Below are 25,938 nucleotides of genomic sequence, written 5' to 3'. Positions count from 1 at the left end.
CCGTAGTCCACAATCTCCTTTCTCCGTCCGACTTCCGCACACGCCAGATGGGGCTGTTGAAGGGTGTGTGGGTTTTACAGACCACCCCTTGGCTCTCCAGCTCACGGATCATCTTGTGGATGGGAATCACTGCATCTCGAGTTGTTCTGTACCGTTGGCGATGCACTGTGGAAGTGGCAATTGGCACTTGTTGGTCTTCCACCTTCAGAAGTCCTACAGCAGATGGGTTATCTGATAGTCCAGGCAAGGTGTTCAATTGCTTAACACCCTCTATCTCTACAGCCACTATCCCAAATGCCCATCTGAATCCCTTTGGGTCTTTGAAATACCCATTTCGGAGGAAGTCTATGCCCAAAATGCGTGGTGCCTCTGGGCCAGTCACAATAGGGTGCCTCTTCCACTCATTTCCAGTCAGACTAACATCAGCTTCCACCAAAGTTAAATCCTGTGATCCCCCTGTCACACCAGCAATAGAAACAGATTCTTCTCCCACATATCTTGATGGGAGCAATGTGCACTGTGCACCAGTGTCAACCAAGGCCTCATATTGTTGTGGTTCTAATGTGCCAGGCCAACAAACCCACACAGTCCAAAAAACACGATTTTCCTTAACCTCTACCTGGCTAGAGGCAGGGCCCCTCTAAGCATGATTATCCTTCTTTCCTTGGATATGTGTCTTAGAGGCTCCTTCATGGGGATCAGACATGTTATCATCATCATCATACTTAACATCCTGGCTGCAAACAACTGGAGCTGCTTTCTGTTTAGTGAGACTTCCTCTTTGAATCCTACCTTCCTTCAAATTACATACCCGTTGTGCCAGAGCAGCAGTGGGTTTTCCATCCCATCTCCTCATGTCTTCCCCAGCTTCACACAGGAAGAACCACAACTCAGCTCGCGGGGTGTACCTTCTCTCCCCATCAAAGGTGTGCCTGCGTTGGATACCAGGGCCTCTAATTTGCACAGCCAAAATTTGGAGGAAGTCCTCCTTAATATCTTCCCTGAGTTTCTTATGATTGTCCTCTATTTTGTCTTCTAATTTCTGCAGTCGTGTTTCCACGGCTACAATTCTGGCATGAGTTGGGCCATGTACTGCATCAGCATATGCTCGAAGCTTCCTTGCCATATCGAGCACGATTTCATATGTCTCCTCCTGCTTCTTTATTGCTAGAGCAGAAGCGTATTCAGATGGCCCAAGTCGTTCAAGTTTTTGCCACATCATGGGTGTACAGGGTACCAAGTCTGGGTTCTTAATGTTTAAGTCATCTGAGAAGATGATCTCTGCCACTGCCATTTCTCTCAAGCATTGAATCCCTTGTTCTATGGTCTTCTACTGGGTCTGCTGCATGTATAGATCATCTGCACACAGGTATCTTTGTGCCACACTTCCCAGGACTCGTTCCCAGAGACAGAAAGGGGTAGCCTCCCTCATCATTCCTTGGTCAATAACTGGATCATGTGGCAGGGAGCCCAAATGCCTTGCTTCAGTGCCATCCAGAATTGTAGCTTCGCCTGCAGCATCCCAAAGACAGACTAATCAACTAATTATAGACTCATCTGGTCTTCGAGTGTATTCCTTTCTTAGGCCTCGAAGGTCCTTCAGGGAAAAGGAACCAATAGTGGCTCCTGATTTTGTGTCAGCTGGTTGGGCATTTGATCTTAGGCCAATTGGTCCGGCTTCCAGTTTGGTGTCAGTTGGTTCAAGTTCTGATTTTATGTCAGTTTGTCCAGCTTCTGATTGGGTGTCCTCGGGAGGCCTTGAGGGCCCTTCCTCTTCATCATCTTCATCCTCCACTGGTCGATCAGTCTTTCATGCTCTCTTTGCCCCGGCAACTACTAGTGTCTTAGACTCCCTGTCTGATTTAGCTGTTGGCCTGGAGCCCAGGATATTAGCTGCAGCCTGAGTGACTGGGGTGGTAACTAGCTTATCTCCCTATTCCCTTTCTTCTATCTGCTGCCCTTCAGTATCTAGCAGAGTACGATAAACATGTGCCAGGGCCCAGCTCACAGTAATAATCCTTTTCTCCTTAGTATTACCACAGCACTTCTCTTTCAAATACTTCGCCACCTCAGCTGGGTTCTGAATTTGTTCAGATAGGAAGTCCCTGACTACAGGATCAGAAAATTCCTTTAAAATTCGGCCCATATCTTCCCATTTCCCACTCCACTCAAGATTCCTCTTTGTGGGCTTTACCCCTAAATCAGGAGTCTCATTAGCCCCTTTGGAAATCTCAGCTTCCATTTTATATAAACTGCAGACAGTATAGAGAAAACTTACTAAATTAATTGCCAGAAAGATGGTCTCTTTAACACTCAGAGGAAACTGAACATTTTCTAATAGAGATGTAAACAATTCAAAGGAGAAGAGGGAAGACAGAGGCTGGAAAAACTCTCCCCCTGCTTCTCCCCTAACAAACTGAATGCACCACCGTAACACTGAACTATACACTCCTGGAACAGATTTAAGCATCTTAACAGCCCTCCTATAAAGCATCACAAGCAAGCCTAGTCCAATGAATATTCTGGTTAGTGCCCCACGGCCCCAAAAACTACGTATTAGTAGCAATACCAGAGCTTTTTCTGGGTAATGAAATAACCCTAGGTACCACAGAGGTATTAAAACCTCAAAAAACCCTGGGGACCAGAAATATGGGCAGGCCTTCACCCTGAATGACATTATGAGTCCAGAAAAAAACATCCCAATACACCCACAAAACAACTAGAACCACCAATATTATTATTAAGGTTTTTCCACTTTCTCTGGCCCCTTTCCCAGCCAATGCACCAAGAAATGTCCTGGTTTGGAATAAATTAGGGAAGAACCTCCAAAAGGAGTCCCCTAAACCAAAACCTCCACCACCCCTTCCTCCCCCCAGCCCTGGGTTCAGGAAGGAAAAATACCTTGGAGGAAAAGTGGAAAAAACAGTTTATTGACAAAAAAATACTCCCCAGCACCGAATAGTGGGAAAAAGAGGGGTTACTGTGATGAGGAGGGTGCGACGCTTCTGTTGCAAGCCCGGGACTTCTCCAACTTCTCAGGTCAGGTCAGGTCCGGAGCCGGTTCAAACCTTGGGTGGGGAGAAAGAAGGAGGGAAAAAAAAGAAAAAAAACCAAACAGAAGCAGCGAAAAAAAAAACAACCCGGCGGCAGGGGCAGCCAAAGAGCAAAGCAAAGTGAAGCAAAGGCAAAGGCAGCCAAGCTAGCAAAGAAAGGCCGAAGCAGGAAAGAAGCCGACAGCCGCAGTGAAAGCGAAAGCAAAAAAAAAACTGCAGGCACCTGCCCAAGAGGGAGGGGCAGCTGCCAGACATAACAATGTATCCAAGATATGGGATGGATATATGGGATAGGAGGCAAGTCAACCCAGAACAGCCTGGAGCCCAGGATATTAGCTGCAGCCTGAGTGACTGGGATGGTAACTAGCTTATCTCCCTATTCCCTTTCTTCTATCTGCTGCCCTTCAGTATCTAGCAGAGTACGATAAACATGTGCCAGGGCCCAGCTCACTGCAATAATCCTTTTCTTTTTAGTATTACTATGGCACTTTTCTTTCAAGTGCTTTGCCACTTCAGCTGAGTTCTGAATTTGTTCAGATGGGAAGTCCTAAACTACAGGATCAGAAAATTCCTTTAAAATTCGGCCCATATCTTCCCATTTCCCACTCCACTCAAGATTCCTCTTTGTGGGCTTTGCCCCTAAATCAGAAGTCTCATTAGCCCCTTTGGAAATCTCAGCTTCCATTTTATATAAACTGCAGACAGTATAGAGAAAACTTACTAAATTAATTGCCAGAAAGATGGTCTCTTTAACACTCAGAGGAAACTGAACATTTTCTAATAGAGATGTAAACAATTCAAAGGAGACGAGGGAAGACAGAGGCTGAAAAAACTCTCCCCTAACAAACTGAGTGCACAACCATGACAATGAACTATACACTCCTGGAATAGATTCAGGCATCTTAACAACCCACCTATAAAACATCACAAACAAGCCCAGCCCAATGAATATTCTGGTTAGTGCCCCACAGCCACAAGAACTACGTATTAGGAGCAATACCAGAGGTATTAAAACCTCAAAAAACCCTGGGGACCAGAAATATGGGCAGGCCTTCACCCTGAATGACATTATGAGTCCAGAAAAAACCATCCCAATACACCCACAAAACAACTAGAACCACCAATATTATTATTAAGGTTTTTCCACTTTCTCTGGCCCCTTTCCCAGCCAATGCACCAAGAAATGTCCTGGTTTGGAATAAATTAGGGAAGAACCTCTAAAAGGAGTCCCCTAAAAACAAACCTCCACCACCCCTCCCCCCCCAGCCCTCGGTTCGGGAAGGAAAATGCCTTGGAGGAAAAGTGGAAAGAACAGGTTTATTGACAAATGAAAAAAAAAAAAAAACCACTCCCCAACACCAAGGAAAAGGGAAAAAACAATGCTAAGTTACTGTGAGGGGGAGGGCGCAGAGCTTCTTCTGCAGGCCCTGGAGATTCTCCGACTTCTCAGGTCAGGTCAGGTCCAGAGCTGGTCCAAAATCTTTGGGTGGGGGGGTGGAGGGAAAAGAAAAGGAAGGAAAGAAAAAAAACAAACAGAAGCGGTGAAAGCCAGCAGGCAGGAGCGGCAACAGGCAGGCAGAGAGAGAGAGAGAAGCAGCGGCCAAGCATCAGCAGCCAGCAGCAAGTGAGCAGCCGAGCCAGAGAGTGAGCAGCAAAGCGGCAGGCCCCGCCAAAAGGTGGGGGGGGGGGGGGGGGGGGGGGGGGGGGGGGCAGCTGTTATACATAACAATGTAGTCCAAGGTCCAAGATATGGGATAGGAGACAGCATCAACCCAGAAGAGACATAAATTCCATGGTTACTTTCCTGATAATCAAGAAAAGAAGAATTTGATGTATACTCCATCATCCTTTTGGTGGTAAATTACATTGAATCTTAATTTATACTTGTGGCAGTCCCTCAGGCTGCCACAAAGGAGAGCGCTCTCCCTTGGAGAGTGTGCAGCCCATGAGCTGTTTTCAAGGTGGCAGGCCTTGCCCTCTGGAAGGTCTTTCTAAGTGACTTCCCTGTGACTCGTGGCAAGGTAACTAAAACAGCCCTGTGAGTCTTTGCTGCAGTATGCAGATTGTTCCTCCCTGGTTTGTTGGTCATACAGTCCCTAGTTTCTCTGTTCTCCCACTGGTGTATTTTGGATCTGTTCGTTGATTGGTTGTTTTTCTGATCCATGTTCTGATTGGTCCAAGTTCTTGTACCCGCCCTCAGATAAGTGTATAAAAGTCCAGCTCTACTACTGCTGCGTTTGGCGGGCCCAGGTGGGAAGCAAAGAATGAGAGAGAGGCAGTCTATGTGTGATCTGGAAGGGTTTATTCTTCTGAACAGCCAGTGACAGACCGACCCCGAGCACTGGGCACAGTGGGTTATAAATCAGGAGGAATCAAGAGGTAAGTAACAGCTTCTGACCAATAGAGGGAGGGTACGGGGGGTAAACAAGGACTTCAGGAACTAATACGAAACCAGTGGAAGGAAAACAATATATGGACAAGTGGAACACTGGGGATTAGGGGAACCCCTGAACCAGGTTCTGGCAGAAACTGGTCCAGTAAAAAGATTGACTTAGAACATTCAAGAAAAAGGGTTGGGGTTTGCATAACTGACAGCTCCGAGCAGCAAACAACTTTTGGGACAAAACCGCAAACTTAGACAAAACAAAGGAGATACAGAACAGACCCTGTAACTCTGCAACTTGAACAGACTGCAACACCCATGCCCCCAAGTAACAAGGTCCCAATACCTTAGGTTTAGGTAACTGGATGTCACTAGAGGACTGTAATGACAAATAAATTATTTAAGATGACAGGGTTTTGGAGTTTTGCAATATTGTGCAATTTGATGTTGATTTCAATTTTGTCACATGTTACTAAATTTTGCAAATGCATCAGTATACTTAACAACATTCCTCTTTGGCATCTGTAGTTAACATGATTTTACACCAATTCCAAAAAGGCACCCTTAAAAACTTTTAGCTTATTTTTAAGAGGATAAATATTAAAACTAGTTAGCATAATTAATCACCAGAATCTTCAGAAGTTATTTTTGTGCATGGCCAAATGCTGCAAGATGATTTCACATTTAATAAAGCAGACTTTCATTAGAGTTGAATAGGTCATAATCAAATTCAAATTTAGGTAGTTTTGTTAATTCTAAGTTCACAGCAATATCAAAGAAGACTTGGAAGACATCAGCTACGTTGCCCATGTCCCTCTCCATGGTCACAGTGTGGGGGCAGCTGCTTGGGACCCCCTGAGGATGGTGGCTCTCAGCAGCCATGGTAGGTTCACTGATTTCAGGGATAACACAGCGGTCTTGCTTAATCATAACAAATTGTGGCTGGGTAAGTGATAGGTAATTCGCCCTGTATAGCTATGCAAAGCAATTTGTAGTGGTATGCTACTTGCAAAGGGCCATTCAAAATATTCTTGTTGTACTGGTATAAAAATTTTTGAGGGACCTCTACCCTTTAACTGAAAACACTTTGGATGGCATTTGATGATTAACTGTGAAATTAGTTTAAAAATTGTAGATGCTGTCGTTTTAGGTTGGTAGGGCAAAAAGATCCATTTAAAAATGTGCAGTGAGTTAGACCACTCTTTATTCCATTGACCAATAATTCCTGTAGGATGCCAGTCAACAATGATTATTAATAAACACGGTAATACAAACTTCAGGACATATCCCTGACAAGTAAACTTGTCTGTCTATTATCATCCACTCTACTGTTTCAAGAGCAGTTTTCACTTCTGGAGTTAATTCTCTTGGACATGTTATCTCAGGATCACCTTCAAGAATATTGAACAGGGCTGATAACTGTGATGTAGTTAACTCTAAATAGGGTCTTAACCAGTTTACGCTACCCCAAATTTTTGTGCATATTTATATAAAATTTTTTGTGCATATAATTCTTGGGATCTTGCTTTAAGTTTAAGTACCTGTGAGTGAGACATGTTTGCAATTTTCATCAGGGCTCATTTTCTTAAGTCATCATGTGCAGGAATGGTATTGAATAGGAGCAGTGATGGAGCCAGTACCAGCAGTGCGGAGAAGGCTTCCTCTCAGGAGTCAGCAGAAGGGCAGTGACTCGGGTTCTCTCTGTGGGAGTCTCATGTATCCATCAGCGATATGGGTTCCTCCAACTATTCAAGCCTTGGCTTGCAGGCATGGTGGAGTCGCAGTGGTGGTGAGAGCAGGCTTCGGCAGCACGCTGCTGGCTCTTCCAGGTTCAAGAGCTGCCAGTGCACTTCTGGGTTCCGGCAGCCAAGGTGAGGGGTGCCAAGGTGGGGGCAAGCCCGACTGTCATGCAGGTGCCTTTGATGCCAGCAGCTCAGCAGTCACTGTGTGGGCTGCACAGAAGCATTCGGCACTGGCGAGGACCCTGGCTCCAGGGCTGCTGGCTTCTGTTCCGGCATCCAGCACCACAATTCTTCCGGGTCCCTGGGGGGCACAGTGCTATTGCGAGCGGGCCTGTGTGCTGATTTAGCATGGGAGTGATTTTTTTCAAGGAAGTTATAGCATAACCAATCAATGACTAGGTTTGAATATCGATATCTGGTGTAACCACTAGAAAGATGGTATGCCTCTGTGAAAACACAGGTTAAAAATCGGAGTAGTCCTGGGAAAAATCCTTTTTCGGCTAGCCTCAGAACAGGTAACAGGGGGAGGCAGGGCCGGCCTTGCTCTACCACATGGTCCCCTGGGCCTAACACAGCTGGATGGGTCCTACCGCTGCAGGAGTCCCACCTGGATTGGGCCTGATGGCTCCTGGGCAAGGGAGGAGAGTATGCCCTGTCCTGGCCAGATCGGGCCCAAGTGGCTGCTAACATCTGCTGCTAAAGCCACAGCTCAGGAGGCGTGGCAGGACTGGGCCCTTCCCCCAGCAGCGGGCATGCTGCTGTGAGATCCTAGCTGCCCTCCCTGCCACTGCTACCAAGACCTCAGGCCAAGCCCTTTCCCTGGCTGCACAAGAGATCATGCAGCTGAGATCAGGGGTGGCTCTGCAGCTGTGTAGAATGGCCCACAGCGCAGCCTGATTTTACCACCTTTGACCACTGCCTGGAAGAATCATCCTGCCTTCTGCATGCTGTTAACTCTTTCCTTGCACAGATGAAACTGCCAAGCACTAATTTTTCTCTGAGTGAGAGAAAAGTCAGACTGGGGACATGTAAAGAGACAATATGAAGATATCAAAGTCAGTGAATGAAGAGTTACATCTTAGATGGAAGAGAAGATGCCTTGGTTTTAGGCTGAAAGTCCTTTGTGAGCTATGGTAAAAGACTGTAATATGCTAGAATATCCTTTTAATTGTGGAAAAAATATGCATTGGGGAGTTGAGAGCATTCAGATTGTAGATATAAGCAAAGGCATTTGTGATGGACTAAGTAGATACTGAAGTAACTGTGATGTTATGAGAAGCTTGAACAGAGAGAGAGATACGAGATGAAGGTGAGAATCTCCCCCTAGAAAGAGAAAAGATCTCTGTTCCTAGAGATGAAGAAAAGCCTTTGCTTTTGGAAAGATTTCTCTTTAAATTGATACCCCATGAGTATGCATGACCCACATTGCAGCAGTGGGAGGCTGTGTAATATGGGAGGGACTTCACAACTGCTGATTTCCCAAGTAGCTGCTTTTGTGAGAGTTAAAAGCCACAAGCAGACTGTTCTTTCTTGTGGAAAGTTCCATGGTAAACCAAAAGAGACTTCTCTCTCTAAATGAACTGATGAAAGACTATTTTATAAGTGGAAAAAACTAATCTAGAGTTCCAAGTTTCGTCTTTATATGTTGTCTATGAGAAAGAAAATAAGCTGTTGGGGAAGAGGAGGAGTGTTTTGAAGGTTTAATTCTGATTCTTATTATTTTTTTCTCTCTTGTAGTTTTGTTAATAAATCTGTCTTTATACTCTTTCAAGTTTTGAACCTGTTTTGCCTTCCTCCTAATCCTATCTCATTGCAGAAAAACGGTAAACAGAAATTGGTGAATGTGAAACCACTACAATGTGGTACAAACTAACATTTTAGCTGTTTTAAAGCTGAGTAGGTCAGCACCTGCTCATACTTCTCTGCAGAAGAGTCTCTGGTAGTACCTTGTGCCACTGAGTAGCTACTCCTGGAAGATAGCATCAGTGGCTGATGGATGAGATACAGCTGAATGCTCTGGGACCTTGCTCCTGCTCCTGGTAACGGCATGTGGATCTGATTGGGAATAGGAGAAAAACAAGACGGAACTCCTAGAGAAGGAAAAGTGACTATGGGGCTTTCAATGTGCACTTCTCTGCTCCGACACACACTTTCTTGTGTAACTTAAAAGAAGTAAACTGAGACAGGACCTAGTGAGTGGGGAGATACAAACCCTCAGATTTATTTCTTAGCACCCTGTTGACCTGCTGTGGTGGGCTGAGTGACTTCCTCACTTCTCTCACCCATAAGGTTTGGATTCTGTCTTGCTGGAGCTGCCCTTCCTGCATGTCTGTGTGAAATATAGTGAAATAAACATTAGGAACATAAAGCAAAGAAATACTTTATTTCCACTGTCTGTGTCTATCCCTGCAGTGAAGAGTTAGGACTTGGCTCTCCTGTGTCAGCTGCGGTGAGGAGTCCAGCAGCACGAGCATGGGAAGAAGAGACTCGGTTCTGCTAAGAGTCAAATACAATACATGAACCAGATAAACTGTGTCCACCAACCAGCAGATAGCCCACCCTCAAACACTACTCAAAAAAACATGAAATGGAGGGTACTGGCACTCTAGATAATGACCACATGTGCAAGGCTTGACTTTGGAACTGCTGTCTTGGTGCCACATGTGCTGCTGAAAAGACTGTTTTGCATACAGTTCTTGGTCCACAGCAGCTAATGAGATCTAGGAACATGCCCTGGAAGAGTGGCTAAAGCTGGCTTTGGACCTAGCTACAGATGTATCCTGCTGGGAAGTGCTGAGCAGTTCTGCTGTGGTTCTAGAAGATGAGGTTCCAGCTGAGGACTTGGAACACTTGGGGAAGGAAGGGGGAAACTGGTAGTGCTGACAGCCCTGTGCTGGAAGCTCAGTCTTTTCCATGCTGTTCTATGTTATGGCTCCATCACAGCCTGCAGGGAAAGTGGGACAGGTCAGGAATTCAGTGCCTTTTAGATGGCTCCTGGATCCAACAGAAAGAGGCTGCATGCATATTGGAGTTTTCATATACATGGATTAGACTGAAAATTACCAGTGATTACAGTGATAATATCAGAGAGCTTTACTAAGGTTCCTTAGCCCCACTCATCACTTGATCTTTGAATCACTTTTCACACTTTAACTTACCACTTTTTCATGTCTTCAATGCACTTTTCAGAAAAAGGTCCTTGGGCTCAGTCAGCATCAGTGGGGCTGCTGGTGGTAGTCAGGGTGAGATTAAGAGAGTGAGAGTAAGCAATAGGGTCTGTGCTTACAGGAGCTCAAACCAGCACCAATATCTTCTGGCTTCAGAAATCCTGCTCTAGGAAGAAGGCACTACCTGTAATATTCATCCTGGTCCATTTTTGTCCCCAAACAACATTATGTTTTGTGTCTTCTCTTGGTTGGTGAGTGGCACCTCTTGGAGCTAGTCAGGCACCCAGTCACCATGTTAAACCAGCCTGAACTTCATTTCCATTTGCGTATAGGAGTAGTGGTATTCTTTTCCTGTCTTCCAGTTGATGCCATCAGCGTAGGTCTCATGTGGACCCATCCAGTACATCCCGTTCAGGTTAGAGTAATGGTAGTCATTGAACCACCATGCTCCCTTGTGTTCTGTGGCACAGTTAAAGGAGCTCATGTCATTGTCCTGCTATTGAAAATGGCATGTCCCTGTGGTATGATAAAGAGTCTCCTGCAGAGAGCACACATTCACAGTTACAACAGTAGGGATCACAAATGGGACCCTGATGTGTCTGTGCACTCCTGCTAAGCACCAATGGCCCTTGCTCGGTGCAAGGCAGGTTGTATAAATCCTGCTGCTTTCTTGCCCACATTGCCCAGGTTTCCTCCTCATCTTGGACAAAATAAGTATCCTGAGTTCTGTTAATACACATGGAGAATTTATCTATGCCTGTGAATCAAATGGGCCACATTATCTTCACAGTTACAGAGGTGTCACTTCTCTTGCAATGCTCAGATTCTCTGCAGACACACTGAGGTCTGAATTACCAGACAAGGCTGCAGTGTATAAAAACTAGAACACTGCTCTCAGGTGTTGATTTCACTCATTCGTGAATGATGGATATTGAATTTTAAAGATTTGTTTACTTTTTTTAAAAAAACCCAAAACATCAGGTGTTAAGAGGATGGAGTGCTGATGCTGCAAGTGTTGAACAGCACTCCACCCCTGGAAATGCCAAACCTCATGGGCAAATGTCCCCTGCCAGTGTAACCAAAAGCAGAACTTGACCTAGCTGCTGCAGGGCTGTTGGGAAGGTCAGCTGAATTGGGTGCTGCTCAGGACCAGGCTCATTTGCCCTTAAACCATAGGACTGGGCTTTTAGGTTATGCTCTGAGTCACATTTATTTGGGTAGTGGGTGTCCCCCTCCATCCCAGTACCCAGAGGTCACTCATTACCGGAGGTACCATAGCCAGTTTTAAAAAATTGACTCAAAATGTAGCTGATGCAAGGAGTGTGTATGGTACATTTCTGCATAGAAGCTTAAGACTTCTGAAATGCTCTAGGAAACACACTTTCTCAGTGAGCTGCCTCAAAATGCCTCAAAGCATTTCCACCAAGGAAGTCTCCTGAACGAGCCTGTATTTCTCTGACTCTCCTAAAACTCTGAATGAAGCATACTTGGCAAAACAGTAGTTGTTCTCAAAGTCTCTCAGGTCAGTGCAGAGTTCACAGGGTCCTAGAAGAGAAGATGGACAAGAGTGGTGCACTGGATTTTAGGGTAGAGGGTCTAAGGAGCTGTGAGCTAACTTGAGAGGAGCTGCTTGTGAGATTTTGATTTATTTAAAATTCCTGCACAGCCTCCTATACCTTTAAAAGTTTTCTAGGGAAGCACCTTTTCAGATATGATATTAAGTGGTCACGGACAGGAGTCTTGCACACAGCTGTAACTCCAAGGCTGTGTGTGAACCAGATGATGCCATTGCAACCATCCAAGTAGGAAGACGTGTTGGCCTGTCTCTAGGGTAGATCATGTAGCCGGCTCATTCTCTTCCCTGACTTCTAGTTTCATTTTTTTTTAGAGTGCAATTTCCTGTATGCATTGGGCTGCAAGAGCCTGCATCCTGTTTGGGATCAACAGTGGGGGTCTCAGATTAATATGAGGTCTGTCAGATGGTTGCCAAACCTCGCTTGCATGAATCCCAATCTCGCAAGAAGTTCACTGATCCGTCTCAGCGCCTCTGAAAAACCTGAAATCTTGGGGAGGAATTCCTCACTTGAGATTTAGGTGGTTTAAAGTCCTTGGCCTTCTAAAAGCCCCGAGTTGCGTTGGTATAAAAAAGCAGAGTCTTCAAGGTCTGTTTTCAGATTTCTCGTGTTGTTTTTTATTTGGTATCTCAGAATTTTCTCTGCTCCCAGCCAAGGTCCGGATAGCAGCTGGGACACGAGGCGACTGCCCCCCGATGGGATGTTCCCTTACATTTATACAGATAACTACGGGTCAGTTATTTATTATTTTGTACCAATGCCCAGTGCCCACACTAAAAGTGACATTTCTACTTTGCTCCAATCCACTCTAACTACTTTGTGCCATCACCACCCCAAAAGATGGAGGACGAAGAAGAAGGGGAAGTACATGAGGTACCACCCAAATTCCACCATCTTGTCCCCATTTACCTCTATTCTATAAACCCTAAAACTACTGAATTTTGTATCTTCTACTCTTTTCACATCCCGGTGGTTTGTAATTCCTTTCTCTGTGTCGGAAACCTCTCCCATGGGTTAAAATCAAACCCGGTGTTTTCCTGGGCTCTGTGCCAAGGTCTCCAAGCCCCCTGGACCGGCTCCACAACCCCCTGTCCAGGGCTCAAATTCCCTTCCTCGGGTCCTAGGCCATCTAAGGGGATGTCCTGGAGTCCAACATCTCCCCCTCCTGTTTGCACCAAAAAGACCTCTTTTGCAGCTTTGTTCATGAGCCGTCGCATACACTGAAACAGACACGGCATGACCATGAGAAGAATTACAAACCCCAAAAGGATGCATAAACCTGTTTTTAAAATTTCCTTCCACAATGGTGAAAGGTCAAAAAAATTGAACATGCCATCCAGCCATGACCCAGTTACCTCTCCAAGTTTGTTTACACTCTCTCGCAATTGTTTGAGGTTTTCATGAATTGATTTAGAATGATCTGACAAGTTCATGCAGCACATTCCTTCAAATTCTTCACACCCATGCCCATGTGACAGCAAAAGATAATTGATTGCTGCCCTGTTTTGGATAGTTGCTCTTCTTACACTGTCAATGTCCATTAACGTATCACTCAGTGTAAGAGAAATGGCTCGGGTATGCTTGCTCAGCCAACAAGCCATGTGGTCCAATTGTGTCAAAGCTTCTCCTGATGCTGCCTGCGGTGAAAAAATTGCAATCACAATTCTCTGCGCCTTGGTCCGTGTGTGAACATTGTCCTCACATTTTGAATCATGTTGTTGGATAGATCTTTTTTCTTTATGTTCTCCCTCTCTCAGCAATGTTATGTTGGGTGTTAGCAATGAAAGTTTTCTAATGCTGCATGGACCACCTTTGACATTTGCAGGGACTGCGGGCCAAACTCTGTCCCCACAGATAAAAAAGATTCCACTTGGCAATTGCACTGGAACATGGTTGGATGGTCTGCTTACCATCTTAGTGTAATTACACCAAGATGATGCTTTTCTGTAAATTATGTGATTGGGAGTGACATCTATTGTTTTGTTTCCCACCACTCCAGAGTGATTAAATTTCACACAAAATTTCATTCTGACCGATCCAAGAATTTCCAATTCCTGAGGTTCAAAAGGAGCCACAGGAAGGAAGTTCGTCCAAACATCCCATTTGTCCACTGGATTTGAAATGACCTTTAAGATTGCTGGAGGGATGTTTTCTGGAATCGGCCATTTACTGACTGGCAACCCCACTAAACATGTTGAAAAAGACTTCCCTGGTCTTGAGTGTGTCAAACAAATGGTGTCCAGCCCTGATGCATTGGCCAGAGTTTCCCAAACATTTTCCTTTGGCAGAGCCATGGGCCAAACTGCTGCATTGCTCAAAGCAATCCTTGAGAGAGTGAGGCACACATGTTATCAAAGGCCTCTTTCCCCTGGGAACCACTGAAATGCACCACCACCCAAGTTCCAAAGAAAACCCAAATCCCAAAGTCTTTTTTGCATGTAGAACAAGGGGACGTCTGCTGTCTTGACACCCGCTCCCGTCTGCGTGCCTGCGTTCCTGTTTCCAGTCTTGGGGTCCACGTCTGCTTGCGCTTGGACTCGGTAGGGTTTCACGTTCTTTGCTGCCACCCATCTCGGTCTGGCTCCTGTGGAGACATAGGCATAACCCTTGCCCCAAGTTACTAATTTGAATGGTCCTTCAATCTGTCCTGTGTCTGGGCTCCTGACCAAAACCAAAGGACTCTCCTTTAGTTTTGCTTTTGTACTATCTGAGAAATGTCTGATGATTGGCAGAGTGGGCTCCATGAAAGAGCCATTTAGAAAGTTCAACACATACAAGGCTTTGTTCTAGCGCATGTGTGGTGTTGCATCTGCCTCCCCCCTTTTTTGTTTTTCCAAAAGGGATTTCAGTGTTTGATGTGTTCGTTCAATGATTGCTTGACCTGTTGGAGAATGTGGGATACCAAAAGTATGATGAACACCCCACTTCTTTAAAAATTTGTCAAGCACTTTCCCTATATAGGTTGGACCATTATCTGTTTTGACCTCTTGCAGCACACCTAATGATGCAAACACTTGTAAAAAATGTCAACAAGCTTGTTGTGCCCTCTCGCCTGTGTGCAGTGATGCAAAAACTGCACCTGAGAATGTATCAACAGAAACATGAATATTTTTAAGTTTGCCAAAAGATGGGTATTTGGTGACATGTCTGCCACAGTTGCAGACTGTGCAACCCTCTTGGATTGACTGCTCCCATGGATGCAGGAGGCTGTACATGCTGACAGTCTGGACAGGCACTGATGATTTCCTTCACCTGACTTTTGGAAATATGAAAAGTTTCCATCAATGCTTGAGCATTCTGATGAAAAAATGCATGGCTCAACTTTGCCTGCTCAAAGATGTTTGGCAAAGTATTTGAAATTGGCATGGCCAATTTGTCTGCCTGTGCGTTGCCTTCTGTTAAAAATCCTGGAAGAGAAGAGTGTGCTCTGATGTGGGAGACAAAATATTCATGTTTTCTCTCCTGTAATAAGGTTTTCATACAAAGCAAGTATGAATTAAATCTTCATTATCAACGTCTCTCAAAAGTGAATCTTCAAGCTGTCTGACCTCATTTGCTACATAAGCTGAATCTGTGATCAGATTAAAAGGCTGAGGGAACAGTTCGAAAGCTCGAACCACTGCTGCCAATTCCACTATCTGTAGTGAACCCTGTACTGTTTTTATGTTTGATTCCCATTGTCCTGTTGTCACATTTTGCCATGTGATCACTGATTTGTGAGTTTTTCCTGAGCCGTCGGTAAATATAGTTATTGCATCCAACTGCGCTTCACTTACTTTTGGCTTTTCTCTGAAACTTATTTTTGCTTTCAGCAATTTGTGACTTGGAAAATGAATTGTGCATGTGCCAGGATAATTCAACAATGCAATTTGCAAGTCTTCTGACTTTTGCAATGCTCAATCAAAATATTCTTTTTTCAAAGGCAGGTAAATCATTGTAAAGTCTTCGCCTGCCATTGTCAGCAATCTGGACCTAGCTTTGATGATGATTTGAGCTATCATTTCCAAATTTGTGAGGATTGTCTTTGGAGATTTGTAAGATAAAAAGATCCATTCTAAAATCAACAACAGGTCTGCTTGTGACACATCCCATTGAAAAATTAAACCAAACAATTGTACTTTTTCCCCCAACACTGCAAGAAAGAATGGTAATGATTCTACAAAACGATGTGCCTGTCTGTGTTGGAGAGCTTCAGCAATTCTCTCAAGGGCTTTCTGAGCCTCTGGCATGAGAGTTCTGGGAGATTTTATGTTGCTGTCTCCTCTTAAAAGACTGAACAACGACGTAAGTTCATAGTTTGTGATTCCTAAGATTGGTCTCATCCAGTTGATTTCTCCTAAGAGTTGTTGTAGATCTTGCAGATTTTTAACTTCTGCTCTAATTGGAATTTTCTGAGGTCTTATGGATTGTTCTGAGATTCTCCATCCTAAATACTTCCATGGTGCAATCTCCTGAATTTTTGAAGTAGAAGTTTCCAATCCTGCACGTTGCACTTCTGCCATCACGCAGTCATGAGTTTTCTGCAGTTCCTGCTGTGTTGATGCTGTGATGAGGAGATCATCCATGTAATGGATGATTCTTGATTCTGGATATTTTTTCCACGCTGGAGACAAAGCTCGTGCCACAAACCATTGGCAGATTGTTGGAGAGTTTTTGAGTCCTTGGGGCAAGACCACCCAATGGTATCTTTGCAGAGGTTCTTGTCTGCTGATGCTTGGGATAGAGAATGCAAATCGAGGAGCATCATATGGATGAAGTGGAATGTTGAAGAAACAATCTTTGAGATCAATGATCACAAGCGGCCAGTCTCTGGGAATCATCGTGAGAGCTGGAAGTCCCAACTGAAGTGGACCCATTTCTTCAATGATCTAATTTATTTTTCTGAGATCATGAAGCAATCTCCAGGAGCCTGAGGCTTTCTTGCGAATCATGAACACTGGAGAATTCCAGGGACTATTCATTGGTTTGATGTGTCCCTGGTGGCAGCAGGTCTGGATCACTGGGGATCCTGAAGATTGTCCTGCTGAGGGTGTCGGATTGACTTTCTCTGACAACTGTCCCACTTGTGGAATTTGGATTTGAGTCATCGCGCGCTGACGACTCTTCTTGGAGTTTCCCGGGAGAGGCAGAGGGTTTCCATCCACATCTGTTTTATAATGACACTGGCTTGCATGATGCTTTCCTCTTCTGCATCTCGGGCAAACACCTGATGGATCTGCATTCTTTGTATGTTCTGGGCAGTTTTTCTTGAAGTGACCCTGTTTGCTGCATTTGTAACATTGTGCTTTCACAAGTTTCGCCATCATTTCTGCTGTGGAATAATTTTGTCGAAGAGTTGCAAAAGCCTCTTGGAACTTTTCAGTCTGGGCTTCAGTAAGTTTTCCTAGACGTTCTCCCAAGATGTCTGCTTGAATGGATGCCACATGCTGTGGTGATCCTACTTTCCTGCATGCTTCTAACATTTCTGCTAGGGAAGGCTGACCTGGCATCGCACTAATGATACGTTTGCACTCTGTGTTGGCATTTGCAAATGCAAGACTTCGAAGCAGATGTGGCTTCGCTCCCTCATCATTGACTTGCCTGTCTATTGCTTGTGTGAGACGATCAATGAATGAGGAGAAAGATTCTGATGTGCTTTGCTTTATTTCTGTATAAATACTTTCTGGAACTCCTGCTGGTGAAATTTGCAGGATTGCTTTTCTTGGTGCTTCTTTTATATCTGTTAACACTTCTCGTGGTAAATCTCTTGCTTGACGACATGGCTCATCATTTGGTGGATCACCTGCCATTTCTGCCACAGTGATACCTGCATTTGGTCCTCTTTGGTATCTTCTCCTGAGGTCTTCAAGAGCTTTTCTCCATTTTGCTTCCCAGATAAGGATTTGCGAATCTGTAAAAATCATCGAAGCAATGGATCTGAGGTCAAAATGTGTTAAGTCATATGTATTAAATGTTGCCTTCAAAAGCTGCTTGAAGTACGGGGATCCCAATCCATTATCACGGATGGCTTTTATCAAGTCTTTGATCATATCATGATCCAATCTCTCCCATCTTGCATTTTGACCTTGTGCATCGTATGCCACTGGCAATACTAAACTTCTTGTGCCTGCTGAACTAAGTTCTTTTAATACTTCTTTCTTTGTCTCAGTCCAATCTGTTGCACTGGATATCTGTGCATCAGACATCTGTGAATTTTCAGAAAAAAGAATTAATTGTTGTGATTTTGATTGTGACACTGCTTCTCCTATTCCGGAGTCTGCCTTTATTTGTTGTTTGTTCCCATCTTCTTGAGATGTGATCCTTTCATCCTTGAGGCATATTTCTCTTTTTGATATTTCTCTCCCTTCTAGTTGAGGAGTATAAAGCTGGGATTTTTGTGCAGCACGTGATCTTTGTGCAGCATTACCAAAACAAAGGGTTGAACCATCAGATAGTTGGAAGGTAACTGAAGAAAGCGTCTGTGGAGTTAACTGAAGAGGAGCTTGATTGCCTTTTAGTGGAAGGAGCACTTAAGGGAATTGAATGTTTGAATCTGGGTTGAATTCCAAAGCTGTTTCTTTAAATTGTGGAAAAAATTGTTTCATAAAATCTTGAGATAATAAAATTGAAGAAGCTTGAGATGAAGGACATGCAGTTCTTGATCGGAAAGGAATGCCTTGTGAAGCAGTAATATGAATCTTCTTGTCATCTGTGGCGAATGCTTGTTGGTGCAGTTGAGTTGCTGCATGGTCCCCTAAAGTTGACAACGACTCCATTTGTTCTTGCTGGAACTGTTGTTTTGGAGAATAAATCTGTTTTTCATATGTGAATGGGAAAAAATGATGCAATGTGGGTGTTCCGCCACTCGGTGGCGCTGCTGCTCCAGTGGCTGGGTGTGGCAGTCGCCGTGGCCGCTGTAATTGTGCAGTCCCGCCACTAGGTGACGCTGGCATCGCGACAACCGGACCCTGTCGATCGATCGATATTTTGTCCGGGATCTCTTCAATTATTTCTGACAAAAGACGCTGTGCTTGTAACAAACTCTCCGTTTCTGGATCTCTGGGGAACACTGCAGTGATGTTTGGATGTGCACCCATTCGCCTGAACGAGCTAGCTGATATTGAATCACTGAGTGGCTGCCGTGTTGGTATTGAGGCGCCGCTCGTGGGCGGGGTTACGGTTTGTGGCGTCTGCTGTGAGGAAGCGGCCCCTTGGGGAAATTCTCCGCCCTGGCCCCACCCCATCAACACTTGCACCACCCCCGCCTGCTCCGATCCCGCTCGCATCGTCCCGGCACCGCCCTGGGAGATGTTCCCTCTCGACCCGGCCCCGGGGCCGCCCCGTCCCGCTCGCCATCGGGGTTTACCCCGCCCGCAGCGAGACTGCGGTTTGGGATACATCCCACCCCACTGCGCCTGCGCCAACGTGAGCCGCGAGCGCCTCTGGGGTTTGCAGTGCACGGCTCTGCGCCTGCGTCTGCGCCGCCCCTCCTGGCTCTCTGCCCACACCTTGCGATGTGGACACAGTTTGGTCCATTTTGCTTCCCGTAGCCTCCATCATCACCCTACGCCGAGCTACCGGCACGGGCTTTTCCTCCCCCTTTGTCCCGGTCTCGCGGTCCGTGAAATCCCGACGGTCGCCCGCGAGTTGTTTTTCCCCGCGATCCGCGCCCCCCTGACATGGTGTGTTTTTCTGCTGCCCCCCGTCACGTTCCGCGTCCGCACCGTGTGATTGTTCCCGGCGCAATTGACTCCCATCGCCTTGGCGTCCTTGCGCCGCGGTGTTATCTCCCGCCGCCGGCGCGATTTGGGGTTGTTTTCCCTGCTGCTCTGGGGTTTGGCTCACTCCCCCTCCCCCCTGTTGTGTCTGTCCTTGCTCGGGTGGAGGAAGGGATGGCGAAGCGATTTCGCGCGGTGTCTGGGGAGGGGTAAACGGACTTCTAGATGGAATCCGATCTAAATCTTCCCGTTCCCCCACCCTTGGGGCAACTGTCCCATGTCCAGGGGACATGCCTCAAAAGAAAGCATGTCTCTATCCTGATCGCTGGGATGAAGTACAATTTTTTTCTTTCCCGGGACTGGCATCGGGGAATCAGGTTTCAGAATTTGAGGCTCCGAGATAGGCTGTTGTGATTTATGTGTCTCATCTCGGGGAAGCTGCTGGCTATCCCCTGCTGCTGTAGCCTGGGGAAGCGGCTGGCTATCCCCTCCTCCCACATTCTCACTAGGAGATATGGGACCTGCCTGCTGCTGAGAAGCAGCTGGCTGCTGTTCAACAGAAGAAACATCGCTCTGTTCCTCCTGCGCAGCCCTCCGCTGCTGTAAAGAAGGAGGAACTGCCTTTTTATTACGTGAAATTGCCTCTAGCATGATTCTCCCTGCGGGCAATAGCTTCGCAGCCGTTTTATCCTTTTTAGTTGCCCTGTGGTACAACACCCTATTTGCCTCTTCCCAAAATGCTGGCTCAAATAGGACGTGGGTTTCACAATGTGGAAAGTTACACCGAACCCACAAAAGCAGAGCTTGAAGCTCCTTTTCAGGAAGGCCTGCAGGATGTGCAGACATAACTACCCGAAAAGTGGATAGGATCTTAAGTTGTTCCTGGTAGACTCCCACCCCCATGTGTTCTAAATTTGACCGGTCTCACCAAAACTGAAGAACAGGGTGCAGATGTTCTCAAATTCGTCCCGGAGGTGTCCTGATCGCCGACCAGCAGATCTCAGGGTGACGAGTCCAGGCCCTTGGAATTCGTCTGTCCGAGGCGAAGTTGAAGTCAGCTGCTGTGGCCACAAATCTTCCCCTGTCTTCTCTGGATTTCTTCCTGGCTTTAGAGGGCTTTGTTCGTTCACTGGAAAGCACCCAGTGAAGCCAATTCTCGGTGAGGTGCCCACTCAGTGCCCACCCAGGGACGCCAGATGTCGAGGGGGTTTCCTGACCTGAGCTTTAGGTGGTTTAAAGTCCTTGGCCCTCTAAAAGCCCCGAGTCGTGTCGGTGTAAAAAAGCAGAGTCCTCAAGGTCTGTTTTCAGGTTTCTCGTGTTGTTTATTATTTGGTATCTCAGAATTTTCTCTGCTCCCAGCCGAGGTTTGGACAGCAGCTGGGACATGAGGTGACTGCCCGCCTCAGGGGATGTCCCCTAACATTTATACAGATAACTACGTATTGGTTATTTACTATTTTGTGCCAATGCCCAGTGCCCACACTAAAAGTGACATTTCTACTTTGCTCCAATCCACTCTAACTACTTTGTGCCATCACCACCCCAAAAGATGGAGGACGAAGAAGAAGGGGAAGTACATGAGGTACCACCCAAATTCCACCATCTTGTCCCCATTTACCTCTATTCTATAAACCCTAAAACTACTGAATTCTGTATCGTCTACTGTACTAAACTACTATTTTCACATCCCGGTGGTTTGTAATTCCTTTCTCTGTGTCGGAAACCTCTCCCATGGGTTAAAATCAAACCCGGTGTTTTCCTGGGCTCTGTGCCAAGGTCTCCAAGCCCCCTGGACCGGCTCCACAACCCCCTGTCCAGGGCTCAAATTCCCTTCCTCGGGTCCCAGGCCATCTAAGGGGATGTCCTGGACTCCAACAATGCTGGCTTTGAGGCTTCTAGCAGCTCCCCAGCCTACTGATGGTTGCCATTGCCCCCTTCAATAAGCTGCCTCCACTACTTCTATAACTGAATATAGAATATATTCATATGAATGTAGTTTTATAATGTGTTTCAGTTCAAAGAAGCCAGATTAGCTTTAGACATTTTAATGAGCACTCTTTTCTAAACTTGATACTTTCATCTGAAATAAGGCTGAGTGTTCATATCCCTGCAAACAAATCTGAGAGCAAAGTTATTTCCTTATAGGGGACAAATGTAAAGGTAAAAGTTATCTCTGTAACCTTCTCTTAGAGGAGAGGTGCCTCCTCCATATGCTCCTTCTGTTCTGTCACATCTATTGTGATTTCTCCCAGGCTCTCACAGTTGTGTTTGGTATTGAATCCCTTTGCTTCCAGATTTACTTCTCTAAATTAAACTGTTTCCACTTTTCTTCCACAGTAGTATTTTTTTCCTGCTATATCTGCTGTGTTTCTAATCTGTAACTCCCACCATCTCACAGGTGTTCCATTTATGACACATCTTGTTACTGTTCTACTCTTTATCACTAATCATAGTGACACTCAAAGGCTTTGACACTTCCAGTATACTTTTCTTTATAACAAGGCTGTGCTTTTATGCGAGATTCTGTTTTCATTGTGTCCCAGTGTTTATGGCTGTAAATGGAACCAGTAAATTGGATTGAAAGTACACTGTCCCTTGCAATAGATTCATTTCTTACACAGATATTAAACAGGTAAGATGTGAATTAGAGATTTGTTTCTAAAGTTCATCTGTGTATGTATGTTTTCCCAGTAAGTTAAAATTAATGTAATCTGTTTTTCAGGATGAATTAAGTTTACAGATCAGATAAAAATACTTCTGGCCTAATTCAGAAATGTGTATCACATGTGATGAGCTAAAATCTATTAATGCTAATTTGGATTCCATTACATCTTCTGACAATTGAACCAATATCTAATGAAACCCCAGCAGTTATACCTTACATGTGAAGAATTTGGAACACGGGGTAATTTCCCAGACAAAGTGGAAGGAATTATTTTCTGGGATATGCTTGACACACAGAAACCATGTAAGAAAAGTATGAATGTAAAACTTTGTGTCTCAATCTTTTAAAAGCATTCACTTGCAAGTCTGCAAAAGTGCGATGTAGAAAGCAATGTTAATTTCCATATGAGTGCAGAAAGAGAGACATATAAACATAAAGACTTTACATATACTTATACACATACTATAAAAGAAACAATTAACATCTTTAAATCTATATATAAAATGTACCATACAATAAAACTGAAAATAACATGGATACAGAGACGAATAAAAAAGAGGAAGATGTAAAAAGATATAAACACACAAATATGACTACACATGGATCTCTAACACGAGGATGAAGAAACCATCGAGATGATCATCAAATTCCTACTAGCAGAGGACTCCAGGTGCCAACAACCCCCTGAAATACCCTGCTATCACCATAAATGTGAAACCACCAACCTTAGGGCCCAGAGAACCAGGGGAAGCATCACACCAAGGGATAGAAACTAAGTGTATGTGAAAGAATTTTAACTGTATCATTGAGACTTTTCCATATAGAAGGTTCTTTCTTTTTTGCATGATAAATATGTCTGGATTATTAATGATTCTTGGATTAGATTGTTAAAATATCAGTTTTATTAACAATAAATTATTAGCTTCATATATAAAGTGTCTTTCCACTTTGGCAAGAGAGTACATTCAGCAAATATTCTAGGCTCTTTATTAATCTTTAGACAATCTCAAGGTGTAACTGTGCTTAGCTCATCCCTACCACTGCAAGCTCTGCTGGTCTTTTCTGTTCATTGCTGCAATCTCATTTGACACACTTTCCTTCTATCCTCCCCCTGCAACATTTTAAATCTGTCCATGAGGCTTTTAAATGTGCATTTAAATTCCATTTAAATGTGCAATACACATGCCTTGGAACATGTAGACCCTGAACCTGTCATTTTCACAGAGGTCAGAGGTGTCACTTTATTGTCATTAAATACACAAATGAATGATGGTAGTAGGTGTTCAAATCAGTTTCTGATTTCAATTTGAAATTCCTCCCTGAGGTTGAGAGGTATGAGTAGGCTCTCTGTCCCTGTAGCATGGCCATTTACAATTTCACTGTCAGTAGCCCAAACTTACAGTCACAATGGTAAAAAAATTACTGGAATTATAAAGTATGCAAAGAATGCTACTTAGAATGATGTAAGTAGATACACACTTTCAAATCTTGCACAATGTCACTAAATCATTTCTATGCACACTGAGCATATTAAAGCCAGGAAGTGAGCAATGGTGTCAGTAAAAGGTTGAGCTTAAGCTTGAATAGGTTATTCTGTCATTCACCATTATGCCTGCTAATTGAAGACTGCTCCTGGCACCTTTTTTTTTTTTTTTTTTTTTTTTTAATATATATATATCCCTTTTTTAATAGTAATTTCCCTGATTTTTCCTATTTGTCAGTAAGTTGCAAGTACTTCTGTTTAGTGACGATAAGCACGCTTTTGAGAAATGTTCACCTCTTTTCTCTATTCCATTATACCAGGCTTTCAAGAGCTTTAGTGGGCTGTTGGATCTTGTATTTTCAGGTCATCCAGAGTAGTCAAATTACATCTTCAAAGTATTTTTTTAAATTTATTTGCATCCTTTGTAGATCTTACATATGCCTTCTGCATCATAAGCCTATACAAAGCATTTGGAACCTTTAGCTGGTGAGCGATGTGCCTGTGCAACTGGTGGTGATGGTACTCACAGAGAAATACCATATGAGATCTCTGAAGATTGCATTAACAATGTGGTGGTCACTTGTGGCAAAACAGTGACAGAACAATAATGCCAGATGGGACATGATTCCTTTGCAACTCAGTGACTTTAAATGCAGTTTTGTGACTCATCTAACTGTACAGAACTGCTCTGCATGCCAGGCAGTAGACAATCAGCTATGTGCCTATAAGGGGAGTTTTGTCTGCACTATGAATAAGAAAAGAAAGAACTGTGCAGCAGTAACTGCAGTGTGTGCCTCTGCAGCAGAGCTGATGGCAATCACCAGTTAGTACTGCAGGAAAATCCACAGCAGATTTAAAATATGTTTTAATGATTAAAGCCTTGCCATGACTTCCTCCCCTCCATGTAAAGTGATTATAATAGAAAGCACATTTTCAGGCAACACCTCTTGAAGAGTCTTCTACTGCTCATTCGGGATGGGTCAGGAAAGAGCATGGGCAGTGCAGCTCCTGCCTTTTTGGCCCTGGGGCTGTTCTGGGGGATAGTCATGCAAGAGGGATTGGGTATTCATCCAGTTTAATAACTCCTAATCCCCCTGGGGGAACAAAGTGTAGGAAGAAAGGGATCAGCTAATTATAGTTAATTGTGTTAGCTGGGAAAGTCTGGTTAACATAATTAAGATAGCCTTGTGACTAGTAGTTATACAGCAGGAAAGCGTGCTTGGGTATAGCAAGTGATAAACTAATTAAAAGAAGTATGAGCTGGACAACCTAGCTAAAATCCTAAACGGTTGATTTTTGTTGTTGTTGTTGTTGTTGTTGTTGTTTTATTTTTTTTAGTACGTGTATGCCAGGGAAAGCACACAAGATTGTGGCAAGCACGCAAGGATTGAGGCAGGTTTTACAGAGAGATGAAAGATTGCAGGTTAATGCACTGGAAAGTTTGCAGTGTATGAATGGAAAAGAGGTAAGCGTGCATGAGTTGCCTGGAAACAGCCTGTGGGCCAAGAAACAGGTTCTAGTGTAGGGTGAATGTAATGATTGTGTGTTGTATTTCTCTGGGGAAGGGTTTTTTCCCCAGGGCCCCTGGAGCTTGCAACTCTATAGTTTGACCCTTCCTTCCTTTCTGGACCCAATTGGCTGAGTTCCAGCCATCCCCCTTGGCAGGAGCCTTGATAAGGTCCTGCTCTTCCTCTTCTCGCTCTCTTGCCTCCTGGGTCCCCTCTTACCTCCTGGGGCCTTCTCTTGCCTCCTGGGGCCCTTGCCTCTTGGCCCTCCTGCCTTCGCCTTCCCGTGTGGAATAAACGTCTTGGATCAACCCTGGGGATAAGAGCCTCTTTTGGAATCTTTTGCCCTGGTCCCCTCGAAGCATTTCCCCCAAAGCCTCCCAAGAAACAGAGCTAGCCCCGGGGGGCTGCGGGGGAGTGCTTCAGTTGGCACCCAACGTTGGTTTTTATTATATTAAAGCCCACGCAGTAGCTAGAGCCCCTTCCAGGGGTCTGAAAAGCTTTTGAGCGTCAACTACCCTACCATCTATGAGTTGCCTTTTTGTGACCCTAAGTGGTTGGGATTGAACCGGTAGCTTGCCCTACGCCTGAGGCAAGTCGGCTCAGGACTAGGGACTTCTGATGCAGCTGCACACACAAGCCTCGGTCCACAAGACAGGTAAAATTCCC

At 44.8% G+C, this 25,938-nt stretch overlaps 1 protein-coding gene across 1 annotated transcript; it reads right to left on the bottom strand.

Moving 5' to 3' along the window:
- Nucleotides 1-10,507: 10,507 nt before the first annotated feature.
- On the bottom strand, nt 10,508-13,460 carry LOC136369909 (ficolin-1-like). Its single transcript, XM_066333060.1, is given in 7 exon segments — nt 10,508-10,842; nt 10,844-10,888; nt 11,762-11,783; nt 11,786-11,920; nt 12,291-12,338; nt 12,341-12,461; nt 13,446-13,460. Coding segments are annotated over 7 exon segments (588 nt in total). The 3' UTR covers nt 10,508-10,640.
- Nucleotides 13,461-25,938: the final 12,478 nt, after the last annotated feature.

The sequence above is a fragment of the Sylvia atricapilla genome, chromosome 19 (genome assembly GCF_009819655.1).
Source record: "Sylvia atricapilla isolate bSylAtr1 chromosome 19, bSylAtr1.pri, whole genome shotgun sequence".
Classification (NCBI taxonomy): Eukaryota; Metazoa; Chordata; class Aves; order Passeriformes; family Sylviidae; genus Sylvia; species Sylvia atricapilla.
Note: the sequence above shows the minus strand (reverse complement) of the source record. Positions and strands in the feature narration are given on the sequence as shown.